Source organism: Cheilinus undulatus, linkage group 4 (genome assembly GCF_018320785.1).
Source record: "Cheilinus undulatus linkage group 4, ASM1832078v1, whole genome shotgun sequence".
NCBI classification, from domain to species: Eukaryota; Metazoa; Chordata; class Actinopteri; order Labriformes; family Labridae; genus Cheilinus; species Cheilinus undulatus.
Window position 1 is genome coordinate 49,889,977 of NC_054868.1, and position 21,822 is coordinate 49,911,798.

Genomic DNA, 21,822 nt, shown 5'->3' on the forward strand with positions numbered 1-21,822 from the left:
ACTCAAACACTGTGGCTGTGATGCACATGATTGAGAGCGGCTTCCAGTAAGTCACCTCTCTCACATCTCATTGTCTTCTCGTGCTGCGGCTCGTCGCTGAATCATTTCAGCATTGAAGCTTGAAAACCTCCAGGTTCAGCTTTGCTGCTGTTAAGATCAAAACAGGCAAACATCAGTCATCTGTCTTATATAGATGTATTTTATTTATTCTATCAGAAGACAGTGTTTGATGGTCTGAAATCATCATTTTAGAAATTCTCTTTAAGTGCCAGGTCCGTACTCACTTGAACAGTCAGTCCTGTGTTCTGGTTGACCGCCAAGGTCAGCCCTGACATGGGTCTGTATGTGACTGACTGACTGAGTGACTTTAATATGATGTCGGTTCACGCTTTGCAGCTATAACAGCTTCAACTCTTCTGGGAGTGTGTTTATGGGAATTTGTGGCTTGGATGCAGCTGCTCGGCTATGGAAACCCATTCCATGAAGCTCTCTATGCACTGTTCTTGAGCTAATCTGAAGGCCACATGAAATTTGGAGGTCTGTAGAGACTGACTCTGCAGAAAGTTTGTGACCTCTGCGCACTATGCGCCTCAGCATCCGCCGACCCCGCTCCGTCATTTTACGTGGCCTACCACTTCGTGACTGAGTTGCTGTTGTTCCACAATCGCTTCCACTTTGTTATAATACCACTGACAGTTGACTGTGGAATATTTAGGAGTTTCACAACTGGAGTTGTTGCACAAGTGGCATCCTATCACAGTACCACGCTGGAATTGACTGAGCTCCTGACAGTGACCCATTCTTTCACAAATGTTTGTAGAAACAGTCTGCATGCCCAAGTGCTTGATTTTATACACCTGTGGCCATGGAAGTGATTGGAACACCTGATATCAATAATTTGGATGGGTGAGTGAATGCTTTTGGCAGTATAGTGTATCTAGTGAGTTTTTTATTTAGTTAAATATACATATGAGAGACACAAATATCTATCAAAGAAGATGAACTTTTGTGATCATGCAGTGTTCCTTTTAAAACAAACACTCAAAGTGCAGTGTGTAAGGCTTAAATATCACGTATTGTTTGTTAAAAAAGAAGCATGGAGAGGGTTTGATACGTTTAGATTTATGCTTTCATTACAATAAAAAAACACTTCAAAACTCACCCATTCATGTCATTATAAAGTCTTACAGTGTTATCATTCTTAAATGCACAAACTCAAGTCTTTGAGATTCTTGTTTGTAGATACGTGTTTTAACGTGGAACAATAACAGCTACAATCCTGATTACATAATACAGTATATTCACAATCATTAATTACCAGCATTGTTACAGGAGTTTACTTGATGAAGGTGTTTTAGGGGTTTTCTTCACACAAGTCTTTCCTCCACTCATCCCCATGCACCTTTAGGCCACTTATTTTTATTTGGGATACATTAAAAGCATTTTAACTTGAATCCAGACCACTTCTTTAAAGTCTTTGTCCCTTCTCAATCCATGCCAGAAACCAAGTCCATCCCTTTGAGACCTGCAGCCTGCACCCTCCCAGCCCTCTTCACTGGGGCCCCAGTCCTCCCTGGGTGCTCTGGCCGTCGCTGTGGTCGCTCCCCCACAGGCGGTAAAACTGACTGAAGTCCACATAAGGCGGTACCCGTCCCGTCTCATCAGGCTGAGCTGCCTGGCTCCCTCTCTGGCGGAACAGGCTCCCGTCTCCTGAGCTGGAGCTGGAGCTCTGCGTCTGGGTGTTGGTGGACTGGAGGGTAGCCGTGGGACTCTGACTGCTGGAAGGAGTGGAGGAGTCAAAGAGGGAAGAGGGGAGCGGTGGTTGGTTTGGGGGGGTTGAGGAACAGGGTGCGGGTATGAGGGTAGGGATGAAGGAGGATGACGTTGGGGCATCCAAGGAGAGGAAAGGGTCCATGTTGAGGGTGGGGAGACATTGTAGGGAGGTGGATTGAGGGAAGGGGCAGGGAGGGGGAGGGGTGGTGGAGAGAGAGAAGAGAGAGGTGGAAAGGGGGAGAGGAGGAAGAGGAGAGAAAGGGGAAAAAGGGAGTTCAATTATAGGCTGCAGGATGTCAACTGAAGGTTGGCAGGTAGCGGGATTGAACATGCTAAAAGAGAGAAAAAAAAAAGGCAAGGACAGAGCGGAGGACACAGGATGGATATTGGCAGGTTGGGACCAACGAGGAAGAGAAATAAAGATGCGAGTTAGACGGTGAGTGACAGGAAGATAAAGAAGCATCTTTGTGAAGGAGCAAGCAAGGAGAAAATGAAGGAAGGAGAGCGTGCACATGCTGAAAACAGAAAGCAGTAGTCAGTAGCAGAGAGCTGCTGATGGTCACTTTCTTTGTACTGCAGGTTTAGATTCAGTCTCAGCATGCTGATAAAAGCTCTAAATCTGTGTTTCTCCTCTGTTTGAGCCTCAGGAACAACCACTCCGCTCTTAATGAAAATCAATCTATCAATTATTTCTGAACACTTTGCAACCGCTTCTATTTAATGAATGAAAAGGGTTCAGACTGAACCATAAGGGGAAAGGAACGCATGACCAAAAAAAGAAAATCTGCTGTGACTTAGGGCAGTACCATCTTGAGCAACATACGGCCAACAATTCAGAAGTGACTTACATTTGCCACCTTCAAAATCAACTTGAACACTCACTGTGAAGCAGATCTGCTGCAGGGTATGTGTACATAAACACATTTATGAACATCTATAATAATATTAAAGAAGAAGAGAAAAAAAAAATTTGAGTTTGTTTGTTTTTTTTACTTTAACAGTCTTAAACTGCTTGAACCAAAAATGTGTATTTCTAAGATTATAAAGGTGAAAGAATGTTGAAAATCCACCCTTTTTGAAAGTTTGGTTGACTGTAAATTTTTGCCTTGACCATGTTAAATTTAGGATTTTAAAACTTTAAAAAATGTAGTTTCTGGGGCACGCCGGTAGTTGAGTGGTTAAGGCGCGCACCATGTATGCAGGCGACCCAGGTTCAAGTCTGGCCCGTGGCACTATTTCCTGCATGTCTCTTCCATTCCAAAAATGTAGTTTCTAATGTCAAAGTTTAAGACTTTACAAACTTTCCTTTCCTTTTCTTCCTAAAATTTCCTTTTTGTTCTTGTAAATTTCCCAACAATTTATTTTTTTACCCCCAAATTTTCACTTTTCACAGACCCTTTTGATTTTTTTTGGTTTTATCTTTAGAGGCGACCCTAATATGACTCCATAGATTACATTTCTAATCATGACTAATTTAATTTTTGTTTCTTTTTAAATATGTCCATCTCATTTTGACAAGGTCAGAGCAGACTGGCTTCTGCACAGAGAACTAAACACACAGACTTAATAAAGCAGTTTTAAATCTTATGCTCAGACATGAGTTGAGTATGCCATAACAGACTTGTTTTAGAGGTAGAAGGGGGTGCAGTGATTGAAAATGCATTACAAATGTGTTATTCCTGTTAAATTTGTAATACTCTAATAATTTTAGGCCATATCACTCAGCTCTAGATCTTTTTTGCACATGTGCAACTTACTGAAAACAGCTCCATGACCCACTTTTGGGTCCTGATCCACCAGTTGTGAATCAATAAATCCTGCTTTGTTATGAATTATATAATTAACTCAAGCCTGGAGATATACTTGCTTGTTGATGGCTTACACTCCAAAAACTACAGTGAAATGTAGAGAAATTTAAGTAGCTTTTGTGTGAACAATTTCAATGTTTTGCTGCAAGAGCTCTGTACTGAATGAAGGATGTAAACGATACAGTAATGACACTGGCGTTTAAGTGTTGAAAGGTAAAAGGATTGAGACTTGAGCCTGGGAAAACCCTGTCCTCTCCTTTGGAGGAAAAAAGGCTGGGTTGGAGACGCCTGGAAAAAGGTTTTTACCCAGGCTCAACTTCTGCTGCAATGAGCAGTCATTCAACAATACCCTGCACTGGCCAATCAAATGTACGTGAGTTCACATTCCTGTTTACTCTGTGTGTGCACAAGATTGTTCAAATCACAATCATCATGATGAAAGATTAAAAAAATGCCACTGAAGTTACTTCAGAGTTGTACAAAAGACCATTGTGCCATCGTGTGGTGCTCTAGCTTACAAGCTTTTTTACACCTACTGTGCTTCCTGTCAGGGCATTGCAGACTTCTGTCTAATCTATTTTTGTAGCAGAATGTCAAAAATCCCTAAAAACACCCCACAGAAGTAATAATAATTTAAATGCATTAAAACACTCATATTATCTTAATGTTTAAGCTCAATGTTGAGCTATTGGTAGGATCCTGGCAGGATACAGCTCACACACAGTGGCAGAACAATGGGGAGCTAAAAACCATGCTGACACATAAATAAGCACGGCAGCGCAGGGAGGAAGGGGAGTGAAAATCAAGCTTACCTAAAATAAATAAAGCAAGGGAGGAATGAGGGAGTAGAAAATCTTGCTTATCTAAATTACACCCAAAATAAACTCAACAACAGGGAGGGAGGAGAGGAGTCAGAATCACGTTCACAGCAGAAGCAGGAACATCAGAGTCATGAAAAAAAAGTGAAAGCTTACTAAGAGCGTGCACAGAAGAGAGAAATATGTGAGACAGTAGAAACCAAGCAGATGATATGCGAGGTTCAGAGGGAACCTGAAGTAAACTTACCCTGGTGTTGGGGTGCCTTCCTCCAGGGTGGAGGCCGTGTTGGTCCCATTGGTGAGGGTACTTTGAGATGGCATTACCAGTGAGAGGGTGACACTGGTTTTACTCGTGCTCTGGCTGTTGGAGTATGGCACTGACACGGGATAGATGCGGCCACCTGTAAGACAGAAAGACTCCTGTAAGCTAGTAACTACCTGACCTAGCTCTGCAGCTGCAAACTGATGGTATTTCACATGGCAAAAACAAAAAGAACTTTACAGTTCTGTACATTCTTTACATTCCCTACGATTTACATTTCGCATGAAAACAATGCATGTTATCCCGCTATTTTATGGCCGTATTGGAAGGCAGAGGACAATGCATAGTGCAGAGAGCACAGAGCATGCAAAGAATGCCTACTCTACTTAGGATCCTTACTCTGAACCAGAACTACTAGTCAGTTAAAATAATATTTTTCATATGTTGAGGCCCAAAACTCTGACACAATTCCCTTTCATCCAGTGTAAACAACAATGAACCAATAGCACTGATAACCTCTTGCAGAGAGTGCAGTTTAGCACTATTTTGATATAGAACCAAACTTGTCTAGCCTGAGGAACCACCACAGGTTCCCATTATGGCGAATTGTGACCCAAATTAGATAGAAATGTGACATTACAAAGAGACGAAAGAAAATAGGAATGAAGAAAATTTCTGGGAAAGTATTGTAGACGATTTCTGGAAGTTTCTGGGAAAAATTCCCCAAATTCCCTTATGCTTCCACTGAAAATTCCTGAAATATTACTCCAGAGGATTGCTTAAATTTTTGTGACATTTCATTAATGAGAAGTTTTCTTAGATTGAAAGGAAATGTCAAAGAGAAGAGTACCAACAAGTTTGGGGGAATGCCCGAAGAAAACGCTCCCAAAAATCCTAGGAAAAATTTAACCCTTAAAGGAAAATTACCCTAAGTTAGCTTAAACATCGCAGAGAAAATCTCCTTTGAGTAAACTCACATTGAGAACTCTTGAATACAGGGAAAAAATCTGCAAGGCAATCGTACTTCCTCTCTGCCGTCAAAAACTTAAACTTCGGAACCAAAGCAATAAAAAGACTCTTAGATGGAAATCACCTCTGGGACTCACTTTTGGGTTCTGACCCACCCAAGAACTACTGGCTAAAAAAATAGTGTTGAACACAGGCTGTGTCAGATTATAGAGAGAGCGAAAAAAGAAGCACCCTCCAACAATTAACTCTTTAAGGTGCACAACAAAAAAGACTCACTAGAAAAGGAGACGTCAGCACTCAAAAAATGTCCTTTAAGTAGTTTTATTGGCACAAGGTACAACGCGTTTTGACTTGTGGTCTTCTTCAGTGTTGAACAGTCCGTTTTGCCTTGACTAAATAAAACTACTTAAAAGGACATTTTTGAAAGCTGACGTCTCGTTTTCTAGTGTGTCAGATTATATTCATACATACAAAGTATTCAGTGATAGCATTCGGCCTCTGAATGTGGACACTAACTTGCAAAGACGATAGAAAGCTGGCAGCACTAGCACTGTTAGCGACAGTGCTTATCAAATTTATTAGACCACCTGACATATTTGTCTCAGAGACCATCCAGCATCATGAAGTGCTTTAATGCGGACTCTTTCATTTTCAGTCAGCTCTCCACGTTTTACCATTTTGAACAGGAATGAGGAATTTCAAACTGAATTCACCCAAATTTGAGCCGGCTCACTTGGCTTCTCTGAGAAGTCAGAAATGAATCAAGCATAACATTCAACCACTAAAACTAATTTTCTGTTCAGGAATGCAAGTAAAAAACTATAATTTGACATAGTAATCAAGAAATAATAATGTGCTTTACTATTTATTCAGGTTTTTGTAAATCAGTAAATTTGAAAATTCATGGATAACAATAATGATTATACAATGTCTGGCCAAAAAAAAAAACCTGGATTTAACTAAGCAAAAAGGTAGGAGCCTCCTATCGGATAATTACTGCATGGGCAATTATCTTTCAGCTGGCAACAAGTTATTTACCCCAGCTGATGCAATGAGTAATTTCTCATTTCTTAAACAACCATGTCAAAAGACACATCCTGTGGTCGTGGAAAAGATGTTAGTCTGTTTAAGAAGGGTCAAATCACTGGCATGCAACAAAGGCTTCAGTTTGCTAGGGAGCATAAAGATTGGACTCTGGAGGAATGGAAGAAGGTCATGTGGTCTGATGAGTCCAGATTTACCCTGTTCCAGAGTGATGGGCGCATCAGGGTAAGAAGAGAGGCAGGTGAAGTGATGCACCCATCATGCCTAGTGCCTACTGTACAAGCCTGTGGGGGCAGTGCTATGATCTGGGGTTGCTGCAGTTGGTCAGATCTAGGTTCAGCAACATTATGTGCCCAAAGAATGAGGTCAGCTGACTACCTGAATATACTGAATGACCAGGTTATTCCATCAATGGATTTTTTCTTCCATAATGGCACAGGCATATTCCAAGATGACAATGCCAGGATTCATTGGGCTCAAACTGTGAAAGAGTGGTTCAGGGAGCATGAGACATCATTTTCACACATGGATTGGCCACCACAGAGTCCAGATCTTAACCCCATTGAGAATCTTTGGGATGTGCTGGAGAAGGCTTTGCGCAGTGGTCAGACTCTCCCATCATCAATACAAGATCTTGGTGAAAAATTAATGCAACACTGGATGGAAATAAATCTTGTGACATTGCAGAAGCTTATTGAAACAATGCCACGGTGAATACATGCTGTAATCAAAGCTAAAGGCGGTCCAACGAAATATTAGAGTGTGTGACCTTTTTTGGTGTCGACTTCATTTTTTGGCCAGGCAGTTTATTTTAGCATTAAAAATATCGTTTCGGTTAAAGAGCTTCTACATATTGGTGTATTAACCATTGCAGAAACATAAAAAATGATTTTGGTAATTACCAATGCTGTCAATTTAGGGCAGCTGTGGCATAAACCTTACTTTGGTTAGGGTTTGGTTAGGCTGGAATATATAACTCAGACCAGACTGATGGGGGTTGGCGGAACTTTTTAACCGCTTTTCTCCCTTGTTAGTTGATTATTCTGTAATTGGTGAAAACAGAGGTTTTTGTTGAGTAAGTAAGTACTGGTTTGACTGAAAACCCCTCTTAGTTAAAGACCAGTGATGAGCAGAGGAGGGCAGTGACTCATGGACTTTCGGTCTGTCTCACAACAAACACTACAGGGTCTGCTAAATGTAAAGGAAATACTAACTCGGGAGGACGGTTTAAATCGTTTTCCCTTTAAGGGACTTTACAATCCAGACTGTAACTTATATTCCAGATTTTACAGTAAAAGAGAGGGACTCGGAGTAGAGCTGCTGCTCCTCCATGTTAAGATGAGCCAGATGAAGCGGCTCGGGCATCTGGTCCGGATGCCTCCTGGACGCCTCCCTGGTGAAGTTTTCTGGGCATGTCCCACTGGGAGGAAGCCCCGGGAAAGACCCAAGACACGCTGGAGAGACTGTGTTGCTCGGCTGGCCTGGGAACGCCTCGGGATCCCCTGGGAAGAGCTGGACGAAGTGGCAGGGGAGAGGGAAGTCTGGGCTTCCCTGCTTAGGCTGCTGCCCCCGTGACCCGACCTCGGATATGCGGGAGAAGATGGATGGATGGATGGATAGAAGCTCTAACAGCATTATAGATGTTTATCAGTCCCACTTAGATTTAGAATGATTTCAGTCTGTCATGTTTACATGCATGTAAAAGTTCAGTTCTTGTCAGTCTAACACAATAATTGAACTTTTCCTGTAAACACACAGATTGATTTGTCAAGTCCCATCCATTTGAACAGTTACAGTCATGGGTAAACTGCCACTGTTCCATTATTTTCAGATGACGATGAAGCTGCAGCAGAGCTGTGTTTAACACTTCTCACAAGCACTTCCATCAAGGAAAAAGAACTGAGGAACTAATGTGCAGTGTCAGCATCTAATGGGCTCCCTGGGAACTTGAGGAAAATTGGATTTTTTTTCCTGCCTCTACTGTTATTTCGGCACTGAGAGGAATTCTTGGCTGCTGCTCTTAAAATCTTTGATATCTCTTTGTGAAGGCCGACAGCTCAGATGTGGGTAAACAGAGTATTTTTTCTAGATTTCTTTGAAGTGAAGCCCGCCATTGGTGTAAAGTTTCAAAAGGAATTCAGGTCTGAGAAACAAAGCTTTATAATCAAACAGGAGATAAGATCAAAACTGCATGCTTTCTTCAACCTCTAAACCTTATCATGGTGCTTTTATTTAAAATGTTCTCATTAAGGATTTTGCAATGAAGTATTGTTTCACATTTTTGGTCTTTAAGGGTGTAAAAATACAAAGTCTAGGCTGCTATCTTTTATCTAAAGCTCCTTTGAGTTAGTCTGGGATTGTATCAATTCTGGCTCCCCGTGCACATCTTATCTAAACTTAAAACAATGAGTAAGGCAATTTGTATTTGGTACATTATTTCTTTGTTGTAACAATGCGTCTTGGTAATAAATCTTATACCGCTGGAAAGCCTGTTTATTACCTTTTAAAATGATGCCACATTTGTAAGGATCATGCATTTGTGGGATGAGCAGCAGAGCTGAGTATGTGGGTTGCGCCCATGACAAATGTGCCAAATCTTCTCTGCCAATGCCATACAGCTGATGCTGGCATTGACTCTTGTTGGGTGTTTGGTGGATTGGATGATTGAAGTTTGAAGAAACAAGACATATTGACAATTTATTCATTAAAAAAACAGGAGCCTCAGTAGTGCGTGGAAGCACCATACACAGCCACAACAGCCTGGCACTTACTCCTCATGCTGGTCACACACTGCTGTGGGATGGCATCCCATTCTTCAACCAGCATTTGTCTAAAGTCAGCCAACGTGGTTGTGTTGGTCACTCTGGCACCAACAACACGCTAAAGCTGATCCCACAAGTGGCCAATGGGGTTAAGGTCAGGACTGCTGGCAGGCCATTCCATCCTCTCCACTCCCAAATTCTGGAGGTAGTCTCTGATAAACCCCGCTCTGTGGGGGCGAGTGTTGTCTTCTTGCTGGCAGGGTGAGAAAATTATTCTTGGTGTGTTGTCTTCTTGGGACGCCTACTTCGCGGCTTATCACTGACATTCACCATTATATGGAACTTGGCCTTCAGTTTGGAGATGGTACTAGGGTTCACTCCAAACAATGCCGCAACTTGGTTTTGTGGAACACCAGCTTGAAGTTGCCCAACCGACGGGCCCTATCCAGATCAGTCAAACATGGCATGCCGATTCTTGAAGCAGACATCTACTGACCACTGCAATCTCACAGGTGCTGCCCATCAGGTGCCTGATGGGGGTACCAGAAGCTCAAAACAAGAGTCAATAGCAACAGCAAAATAAGCTGTTTAGTACTGGCAGAGAAGATTTGGCACATGGGCGCATCCCACATACTCAGCTCTGCTGCTCATCCCACAAATGCATGATCCTTACGAATGTGGCATCATTTTAAAGGGTAATAAACAGGCTTTCCAACGGTATAAGATTTATTACCAAGAAGCATTGTTACAAAAAAGAAATAATGTACCAAACACAAATTGCCTTACTTTTTGTTTTAAGTTTATCTGCAGTCCAGTACATGTAAACGGCATATTTTCTGATGTGTTGTTTATCAGGCTTTATTTTAACTTCAGTCTCTCTTATTGAATAGAGAGTGCATTAAAAAGCCTATTTTTGATGCAACCTGTTAATCCACACATGTGACCCCCCCAGCAGGACATTAAGGATTTAAATAAAGGTGTAATAAATGATGCTGCTGGGATGATGGTAGCCCTGTGGATGTCTATGTGCTATATAGATGCCAGGGTTAAAACCGACCTGTGGCTCCTGTCTTGCATGTCATTCCTCACTCTACCCAGTTTTCAGCTCTATCCATTGTCCTCTCACTGTAATAAAGACATAAACACCCTGAAATAAAATACATCCTGCTTCTTGTGGTCTCATTTGCTCTTGTAGCTCATAAAGAGACATGAATAGAAATTGGAAAACCAGCTAAAAACTCCTCACAAGAGCTTGAAGCATGTTTCTGCCATATCATAATAACAGTATCATATATGTAAATTTGTTATTCATGAGCTACTTTATGCAATTACTGCAGGCCTTAACTCAAACCTATGAAACTGATAAGCTTAAAGTAATAATAAAATGCTTGTTTATACTGATGTCATTTACAATTCAAACTAGGCTTCCATGACATTTCATAGAAAAGTACTTAAGCTTTGCTCCATCTTTGGTTGAAGTGCATTTAATGTTTTTGCTGCTTCTCTGTTGCCTGAAATACAGGATCACTACAAAACAGAGCATTTAATGAACCTGGAAGAATTCTAAAACTCAGAATAAAAACAGTCAGATCAGTGTATATGGATTCTCTTGCTTAAAGCAGCTTATGCATTGTTTGAAGTCAATTTTACAATTTATTATAATTTACCATTCTTTGAGTAAACATTTTTTGCTGTCATGGCCAGGATGTTCTCTGTGCTTTAATGAAAACATTCCAGGAAATATAAAGGTCGAATATATTTTCAAAAATAACTAAAACTTTAAACAAAAGATTTAAATTAACTGTATATCATTTAAAAAGGAAAAAACCAGTAGTCTCAACCAAGACACTTGGATCTGTACTACCAAGCGTGTGAAAAAATTATGTTAATTTCTAAGACCTCCCACATTCACCTTGACTTCCTTTTCATGTCTCTGAAAATATTTCAATTACTCTATAAAGGTAAGGTGGTTCAGAGTGTGGTTTATCTTTAAGAAACTGGGAAAAAACTATAAATTGATTTATCAATTAGTACATTAAATTAAAGATACTGCTCAATGAAAAAGGAATCTCATAAGCTGCATATACAGACAGAAAATTGATGTTATGTTTTCATTCATAAAATTCTCATAATGAGAAATTCTCTTAAAGTTGAACTTCAAAGTTTGCTCTGACATTCTTTCAAATGTCAAGTGAAACCAGGCAACATATGAAAAGTATGAAAAACAACAGCAAGAGAGACAAGAGAGTGGGTCATTTTAAGTTAAGAATTTGAAATATTACTGTATTTACATTTATTAAAAGGTAAAGGATTATAAGTATCATATTTTATTTTATTTGTATCTCTGAGGATCTGAAGTTAATCATTAAGGTGTTAAAACTTTAACCCATACCTCTTCTGTTATCCTCTACAATAAAGAAACACAGCTGCAGTGAATTCAGCTTGAGAAATGTTTATTTTATCATGTTAATTATCCCAAATCAAGTGTGACGGTACCTATCATACTGGCATCTGCAGTGTGATAGGTACCATATGTTGGCACCTGCATCACAATAAGTACTATATTAGTACATCTGTATCGTGAAACGTACCATATCATGGCCTCTGTATCACGATAAGTATAATATTGTGGCATCTGTATTGTGATGCGTATCACATCGTGGTATCTGTATCGCAATACATATCATATCGCGGCGTCTGTATAGGGACACATATCATATCGTAGCCTCTGTATTGTGATGAGTAGCATATTAGGCCTTTGTATCGCGATATGTATCATGGCCTCTGTATCCAAATACGTATCACATTATGGCCCAATCATTGTGACATATATTGTATCATAAGGCTATTGAAAATACCCAGCCTTCTTTGGCAGGGAGCTGTTAAACATGAGTCTTGTTCTACTTGGGATTCCTGCCTGGTTACAGAAAGTTTTTCCTTGCACTGTGACTTTGCTAAACGTTCAGTGCTAAGCTCATGGTGGATTAAATTTTGGTCTTTATAAATAAAGTGACGAAGGGTACGGTCTAGATCTGCCCTCTTTGCAAGGTGTCTTGAGATAACTTTACAAATGATGATTGGTTGGTTAATTTAAGATATTTATAAAAGGCACAGTTTCAAGGACCGGTTGAAAACATTTTTAGTTATGATTTTTCAAAGTTCTTAACTTAAATAAAAGTACTGAACAATTACTTTTTCTTTTCAGGGTGAACAAAGCACTTGGTTTAGAGGACGTTATAAAAATGCAGTTTATTTTTCATGATGTTCATCTTTGCTTCTTGTCTCAAAATGAATAGTTCACCTTGTCATTCCTTTGAAAACATAATTTCAGGTTTACTTTAAACGTCTGAAGCATTGAATATGAGGCTTGACTGTTCTGTATGAATATGACCAGAACATTTTCTTCATGCCTCTAAACCTGTAAAGTTTTCTACTAAAGTTTTAACAGAGGAAAGTTTTGTGGAGAACTACAGCCTGAGCATGTTTTCCATGTATTATTAACAAAAGCCAAATATTTCTTCCTTACCCTGCGTAGGTGTCAGCGCTCCGTCAGCCAGCGGGTAGTTGAGCGTGCGGATCAGCAGGGTCATATCCTCATGTCGGGAACAGTAGGTCGCCCTCTGACGGCCGGACACGTAGACGTCGTGGTGCAGCCGTTTGACTCGCTCCACCACTGACTGAGCCGCTGCCTCCAGACTGGTCTGCTGGGCCAGTTCTGCTGCTACCATGGCAACGATTTCCTAAAACGGAGAGCACAAAAGAACGTGAGTCAGGGAGGGGAAGGCTGATGTTTGATTCTATGGACTAAAGAAGATGATGAGGAGGGAAAGACAGAAATAAACAATAATGAGGGGGAAGAAAACTGGACTTGGTGTTAAAATCAGGGGGGAAATAAGTTGGAGAAATAAAAATAGTAACAGGAAGATGACCTTTATACAAAGGAGATAAGAGTTTGTTTGGGTACACTGACATGACATGAGACACTGGGAGAAAGAAAGGAAAGGACAGAAAAGATCAACAAAGAGCAGATTTAGATAAAAGAAAGAAAGATGGAGCTTTAAGGAAGAGAGCCATTAAAGTACAGATTAAAAAAGACTTAGACAAACAGTGAAGAGAAAATGGGATGAATCTGCTGACCTGATTGGCCTGTTCGGCTCCGTGAGCAGACTCAAGGGCATTGATGAGACCTTCTGACATCAGCAGCAAGAATCCTGTTACGCCGTCCAAAGACTGGCCTCCATGAATCTCCGGCTCTGAGATGATCGGCCTTGTCTTGGCCGCACTGGTGGAGGAGGAGGACAGGAGAAGACAGATCTGTTAGCAGACGCTCTTATTTCAGAAAGAGAGGAGGAGGAAAACAGGCAAGGACTGCAGGAAGGAAAAGAGAAGTAAAATGACAGAAAAGAAGAAAGAACCGAGGTGCCATGACCACAAAAACCCAGCCCAATCTCATAGATCCACAGAACGGTTCATACGCGGTCCACATCAAATTTCCTGCACTCTCTTTGATAGAGGAAATTCTATAAAGATCCCTTTGTGTGTTTTATTGAGGATCACGATCGGAATGACTCGTAGATATCTGAGCCTGATTTGCTTGGCCTGGACTGCAGACAGGAGCAGGAAATGAGAAGTGTGAGAGAGAGACGGGGCCCCTGGATCATGGAATTTCAAGAGGCTGAGCTGTGGTGAAAAAGGGAGGCTGGAGCAGAGTCAGATCTGATAATAAAGAACATGGATATGAGACAGAGACTCCACTGTGCAGGTAGTGCTGACTGCACATACAAAAAAACAACGGTAGAAACTGGTTCTACTCCAACATGTTAACAGGACTGCATCAGTTCTACATTAACTAAAGCTTAAAGGAAAAAGGCTGACAATGCTTAATTGTTGAGAGAGTGAGAAGGACTCGGCCACAACTATTCTTTTGGCTGCATTATTAAGGCCTCAGAATGTTCAACACTACAATACTTGTTTGATATCACAAACTTTACGCAATACTTGGAATGGGCCAGTGTTATTTTTGGCAGCTATTTTTAACTTGAGTCTTTGTCTTTGGTTAAAATTTCTTTTAGTTTTAGTCCCATTTTAGTCAATTCTACCCTTTTTAGTTTAAGTTGACTAAAACTAAAATAAATTTTAGTCTAGTTTAAGTCCACAAATAGTCCTCATATTTTAGTCTTTACTTTGAGTCCAAGTATTTATTTTCTTGACTAAATCTGGTACCAAATCATGGTTGTGTGTTCTATGCACTCTGCCAAACCTGGGGTCCCTGCTTTTTACAGGCATATATGCTTACACTTATACTGTTATATATGTTACAACATGATACTGCTCTATACACAGCATCATGGTCTTCTCTAAAGCCAAACTGTTAAATGTGCTCTGCTTGTTGTGATTCACAGCAATGTGAGTTAGAAACACTTTAATCCTTCTTTTTGGGTTGAGTAAGTAATGGGAAGTGATTGGAAGTTCATTGTTAACAGCCACACAGGGGAGTAGGCTGGAGCCAATCCCAGCCGACGTTGGGTAAAAGGCAGAATACAGAGAGGGACAAACAACCAGCTATGAGCAATTTTGAGCACACTCACACTAGGCAATCCGTACTGTGCCTTTGCGTGTTTGAACCTAAAGTCTGATATGTTTGACCAGTGAAAGTGGGTTCTCCTGTTGTTGGGTGTGGAACACTTCCCTGGCCATGACACCGAAGAACGAGTCGACCAAAGCACGGCATGAATGCAAATGAAGGGGCAGGAGTGTGGGAATGTGATGCAACACGACGTGGAGCTGACATATATCAGAGAGGTTTTGGAGAAAGAGAGACAATTTTGGAAAATACTGATTTACAATATTTACAATTTTAAATCTCTAATACACATTTTCACCCATCTTTTATTATCTTAATAAGTTAATGTGACGTGCTGCGGAGCGTTCAACACACACCACAGCAGCTACATGCTCCACAAACACACTGTCCTTCAGAGAGAGGCTAATAGAGATGGCAGGACTTTTCTATAGTGATGGAGAGAGGACTATGCATTTAGTTTGATTTGATTTTAACAATTTACAAAGATGTCAGTGTGAAAGAACTTCTGTTCACAGCTCCACTACGACCTCACATCCTAATAACGCCCAGTCCTGTCCATATTTCTGGCCAGTGTCTGTCATTGCCAGGTCTTAACAAATGTGAAATATTTATTTCTTTGTATACAAAAGCTTCTTGCCCTGAAACAGTCTAGTCCTGCCTGCATAAGAGAAAGACTGCCACGTATGCAGACTACTGTGTGTCAGAGTTATCTCTAGACTAATTTAACCCCTCATTATTACAAAATTGTGATGCCAAACTAATATCAAATGATTTTCTGCTGATCAGGCTCCAGATTAGGATATCTGGAGAGGGCTAAATCTCGACAATGAACCTCTCGCTCTCTTTCTCCTCATTGGTTTCTGTGTTAATGCACTGATCCCAGATTAGGTGAAATAAATTGCGTTTCTGATCAGATATCGTATAAATGGGTTGCTTTTTACATCCTTAAACAGTAATACTTCATACTTATGGTGGGTAATCATCCACTGATCATCCATTTTCTACTGCTTCTCTCCTGTTTAGGATCACGGGACTCAAGACATCATCATGTGATGCTCCGTGTGATGATGGTTATTTCAGAGTACAGATTGCCTGGTATGAGTGTGCCCTTAGAGTCACTAATTAACCAAACAAGCATGTCTTTGGTCTGTGGGAAGAAGTCTGGGTACACAGAGATAAGTCATGCACATAGGTAGAGAACATGCAAACTCGCAGAAAGACCATGTTTAGCACCCTCTAATGGTGCTAAATTAAACACTGAACCAAAAATGTCTGTACAGCCCTAGAAATTTTCATTTACTTTCATTTGACACCTTTATATATTCTCCAAAGAACATCTTTTGATGCTTAATTTGGGATCAGATTAATTTTTAGAGAATTTCTATAACATGAAAATGGCATAATTATGGCAGTAAATACATGACATGGAGGTAGGCTGTGGCTTAAGTTGTGCGACTTCACCTGAGTAAGTCGATTTCATTGTAGTTGAACTTGACCCTGTAGTCTCCGAGCCTCCTGGTGCTGCTCTGCCCAGCGATCTGCCCCGCCTGCTTCACTCGTGTTGAATCCACACCTGTTCAAGAATCAGAGAGGGAGGAGAGAGTTTGAGGATTGTAGTATGATGATATTCAGAGGGAATGGGGGGGGGGGGGGTGTTCATACAAGGAAGGACGGGATAAAGCAATAAGACAAGAGCAATGAGTGGAAGCAGGAGATGGGAGTGGGAGGAGGAGAGTGGGGAGTGTGAAAATACGAGGGGAGAGGTCACCCTCAGCTGGGTTAATGGAATGACTGCTATTTCATTTAAATAAATCTGAGAAGGGTCTGAACAACAGAGGCATTATGTGGCTCGCATTAGGACACAGAGAGAGGAGCAGCAAGAGAACAAAGAGAGATGGAGAGCTCTGCTTCCTTGTCTAATTGTGCGGTGTGAAATGATGCTAAACAATCCAGCTAATTCTCCATTTCATTCATTACAGGTGCCAGGCTGCACCTAATGCCCATCCTGCAAAGCTAATCAGAATGTATGTATTTCCTGGTACATACACGACCGTCATTACTGGACCATTAGCTGGGCTGTTCACCATGGATGGATGGCTGCACGTGTGTCTGAAACAGGTGGGCTGCACTAATCGCTGTGTCTCTTTGAGCCTGTGCAATGCTGCACAGAATGTAAAGAATGTAATCTATGTCTGAGGGTAAAATGGGTCTGGCTTAGATCTTATTGCATCCGTCAAAACCAAATATATTAGTTAACTGCATAAGGCTTAAAAGAAAAAAAAATGCTGATAATAACGTGACTTCTGCTGTACTTGGCATCAACACGGGTCAACTTCCAGGTCTAAGCCAGATGTGGTAACAGTGAAGTACCAGCAACGTATGTCCAGTCTGGGTCCAACTGAGACCCATGCATGCAAGAGTAAATGGATCTCAAACGGTATTATCTAGGTGTGTTTGTCAGCCTTCGAGAAATTCAAGTGGCCAGTTGGACTAACACATTTACATACATTTATAAAATCCCATTATAAAACCATAATGTACAAGATTAGCCTCATGCTGTTTGAAATAAGAGACTGAGATCATGAGGTAATCATGGAAAATGTTCAGGACACTTAAACTTGGTTTCACTGATGAGCCAAAATGCTACTTTTACAGTCCACGGTGAAAGGGGACAATCTTGTCCCCTTCCAATTTCCTGACTTTTTGATAAAAACGTTTTTATATTTCTCTGTCTTACCCAACGCAGCCAGTCTCTGCAGCTCGTCTTCATTGTCAGTGCTGTGAGGCCGGCCAATCTGGAGGACCTGGTTCTGTCCATCGCTGCTGGACTTACACAGCAGTGCTCGGTTGGTACCTGGAGTTAAAAAAAAAACATACAGGCATGAAAGTCTTTTAGTAAAACACACATGATTGCGTCGTCAGATTGCCAAACAGTAAGATGTTTAAAAAACACTTTACTAAATATAAACTTTAGTGCTGTATGCAAATCCAGTTTTTAAATGATGGTTTGATTTATTCAGGGAGAAAAAGGTCTAAACCTACCTGGCCCTACGTGAAAAAGTTATTTTTCCCTGAACCTAATAACTGGTCGTTCCACCCTTGGCAGCAACAACTGCAAGCAAGCATTTGCAATAACTAGCGCTGAGTCTTTTTACATTATTTTCTAAATTCACCATTTGAAATGTACTTGCAAATAACAAAATACCCAATTGTTTTATACCCAAATTTACAAGAACATCTTAGCTTTGGGGTGCAGGTGGCCAAGTGGTTTAAGGCGTGTCCCATGTACGCGGTTGGCCCAGGTTCAAATCTAGCCCTAGGTCTGTCACCAGCTCTTTCATCCCCGTTTCCTTCTCTGTCAGTAAAAGCAAAAAAATTCCCCTCTTCCCAAAAAAAGACAACCTCAGCGCTATGGTTTCTAGGTTACTAAGACCCATTCTGTCCTGGAGGACTGTGTAAAGATTTAATTTACCCCAAATGTTGAATTTTTAAATCTGATCTTTAAAGAATTTTGAATCTCTTGTGAAAACACATCTTCACTCAGGTGGATGAATTGTTAAGAACTTTGAAAAATTTACCAAAGTCTTCACTTCACAAAGGTAGTGTAATATGTATATACACTATATTGCCAAAAGCATTCACTCACCCTTTCAAATAATTGAAATAAGGTGTTCCAATCACTTGCATGTCCACAGGTGTATAAAATCAAACACCTAGACATGCAGACTGTTTCTACAAACATTTGTGAAAGAATGGGTCGCTCTCAGGAGCTCAGTGAATTCCAGCGTGGTACTGTGATAAGATGCCACCTGTGCAACAAGTCCAGTGGTGAAATTTCCTCGCTCCTAAATATTCCACAGTCAACTGTCAGTGGTATTATACCAAAGTGGAAGTGATTGGGAATGACAGAAACTCAGCAATAAGTGGTAGGCCAGGTAAAATGATGGAGCAGGGTCAGCGGATGCTGAGGCTCATAGTGCGCAGAGGTGGCCAACTTTCTGCAGAGTCAATCGCTACAGAACTCCAAACTTCATGTGGCCTTCAGATTAGCTCAAGAACAGTGCGTAGAGAGCTTCATGGAATGGGTTTCCATGGCCAAGCAGCTGCATCCAAGCCATAAATCACCAAGTGCAATGCAAAGCGTCAGATGCAGTGGTGTAAAGCATGCTGCCACTGGACTCTAGAGCAGTGGAGACGCGTTCTCTGGAGTGATGAACTGCGCTTCTCCATCTGGCAATCTGATGGATGAGTCTGGGTCTATGGGATTTCTTATGGGAGGGAGTTTAAGTGTCAGACACTTTGAGAGGAAGATAGCTCACAAGAAACGATGCAGACAGGTTGAGATTAATTCATGACATAAACTAATGATATGGTATTCCATGTGAGTCAATACTTGAACGCTAAAACATCACTGGGACTGGTAAAAATCCAAACACTGAGTAAATCCTTGTGAGTCCAACTGTAATCAAAGGAGAGAATAAACACTGGGTTGGCTTTAATTTGGTATTTTTTTAATGTAACAAACTAAACTGTGCTAAACTTTATGATTAAAAGAGTTCATTCATGTGTCTCCTCATTTTCGACACACGTTCGGCCTTCAAATGTTCATCAGCTTTGTTAGATCATGACTTTCTATTCATGATGCAGGGACACTGACGTACTCTGAGCTGACTCACAGGCTCAAACCTACGCCAATGAATCAGCCAAGACAAAAAAGCTTAATATCAACCTTTGAATGGAGATTCTAGTTGCAAACGCATGAGGTGATCAGGGATATATCAATGAGTAATACACCTTTATATTAGCATTTTTTCATGCCTAACTGGAGCCAAAAGATGAGCAGAACTGGGACTTCCTAAAATAGACCGTTTTTATGTAACCACAACAAAACTGCTTCTCTTTCACTCCAGAGATTACTCTGTCTCCTGTGAAACCAAACTAAATTCAGCCTGGGGTGGGTGATATGACCAGGAATTGATCATTAATACTACAGTTTTTTTAAGGTTTATTTCAGAATTTTAAAATGGAATCCTATAAACACAGATTCATACACTATGACCCCCTTCTCCCCCTGAACCAAGCATGTGATTTAATCCACAGCTCATATTCGTGCATGAGCTGAGAGCGATGTTTGTTAAAGTCAACGTGTCTTTAATTATGCTGTGGTTTCATGTTTTGTTTCTCTGCTATGAAGTTGGGTTAAGTTGCCACTGAAAGTAATTTGTAATATTGCATTTTGTAATCTGGTGTCTCATAACAAAAGCACTTCAGTGACAATAACAGGGGCCTCTTGTGAAGGTTTTCTTGGAAATTGAAGTGTTTACCATCAATTATTAGTAAACAGTAGGGGTGGGGAAAAAATCGATACAGCATAGTATCGTGGTATTTTGCATGATGATATATCTTCCGCCAAGTATTGATTTTTTTTTTCAAATTAATTGCTGAAGTCTATGATACTGGATAAATAGCATCAGTTGCTTTTCTGTACACTTGATGATGCAGTTGCATCCTTTGCGCCATTAGGAAAGAATGGGAACAGAGGAAAGTTAGTACTTTACAGCTCTAAAAGGACCTGTATGCCGCCATCATCATCAGAAACGTCTTTACCTTGCATGGAGTTGATCAAAATCGCAAAATATCTCAGTCCTGCAGACCTCCAAGTGTCTAGTGTCATCTAGCTAGATGAAGGGAAACAAGTCTTGAAGAGTTCTGCACAGAGATGAGGCTAGCTGTGCCTTCCAGACATAAAAAAAAGTCTTCATTTTTGTCACGGATATGCTTTTATTAGGAATATTGATGTACCATCAACTGAAAAAACCTTTTGGAGCGATGACGTGCTTTTTAGAAACGAGTCTTTTCTAAGAAACAACTCATCTTTGTGAATGACTGTAGCTAGCTTCCATTTGAGTGCCAGTCACCCCCCCCCCCATCTTTTGTCCTTTATTTAGTCCACATTTAAAAAGCCAAACTGGTACCAAATAAAGAGCCGTTTGGGATCCAAACAATCAGCTCTACTGAGCTGAGCCAAATGATATGGATATTAAAAGAGACGGCTCTCCTACCACAATGAGGGAGAAGAGATGGGCCTCAGCTGAGGAAACTTGGGAAAGATCAGAGTTCAATGAGCTTAACCATGGCAAAACTGTACCGAACCCAACTAGAACAAACCATACACAAGCGCTGCATGCCTCTGCTCGTCCAGGCTTTAATTCCTGCCTACTGCCATTTCTCTGAGTTTTTTCAGTAATTTTGCCTGAATATATCACCACTTTCAGGACACAAAAATAATTATAATAACTGTAATAAGCTAAAACACTCTATGCTCTCTATGGTGGAATCACTTCTTGCCCCCATTGCAAGATCTTTGCTACTGCATGGCATCATCTGCAAACAACCTATTACAGAGAAAAAAGGCATAGTTTTCAGGATCCCACTCTAGGAAAGTTTCATAACTTGCATACAGTGCACACGAAGAGTTAAGCAGTAATATTTTAAATGGTTTGGCATGAAATGTGTGCAAGACCTCTCTGGGTTCTTCTAACTGAATTTACTTGACAAGAAATAATAAAAAGTGGTAAACCATGTGGTACAAGAGGCAGTAAACCCTTTACAACCATGGCTCTGGCTTTATGAGCACAACAAGCTCAAGTGTGGTGTTTTTCAAATGGTAATTGTGAATTGTGAGTACTCAAGTACTGAAAATACAGTAAACTGCTGTGCCTAACAAATAACCAAAAAGTACTGATTAAATTCATCTATTTGAGCTAAAAAGTATTAGCATAAGTTTAACATTTTAAAAACT

At 40.7% G+C, this 21,822-nt stretch overlaps 1 protein-coding gene across 3 annotated transcripts in view; it reads right to left on the reverse strand.

Annotated features, from left to right (window-relative positions):
* Positions 1 to 1,102: 1,102 nt before the first annotated feature.
* tab1 (TGF-beta activated kinase 1/MAP3K7 binding protein 1) overlaps positions 1,103 to 21,822 on the reverse strand; it is a 41,282-nt gene continuing 20,562 nt past the window's right edge. For 2 of the 3 annotated variants that reach the window (XM_041786279.1, XM_041786277.1), the window contains exons 6-11: positions 17,758 to 17,874; positions 16,482 to 16,593; positions 13,574 to 13,718; positions 12,963 to 13,176; positions 4,647 to 4,800; positions 1,103 to 1,778 (exon numbers count right to left, since the gene is read on the reverse strand). In XM_041786279.1, the coding sequence (XP_041642213.1) occupies positions 1,553 to 1,778; positions 4,647 to 4,800; positions 12,963 to 13,176; positions 13,574 to 13,718; positions 16,482 to 16,593; positions 17,758 to 17,874 (968 nt within the window). In that variant the 3' untranslated portion in view covers positions 1,103 to 1,552. The remainder of the gene's footprint in view (positions 1,779 to 4,646; positions 4,801 to 12,962; positions 13,177 to 13,573; positions 13,719 to 16,481; positions 16,594 to 17,757; positions 17,875 to 21,822) is intronic. The other variant, XM_041786278.1, reaches the window with a different exon arrangement.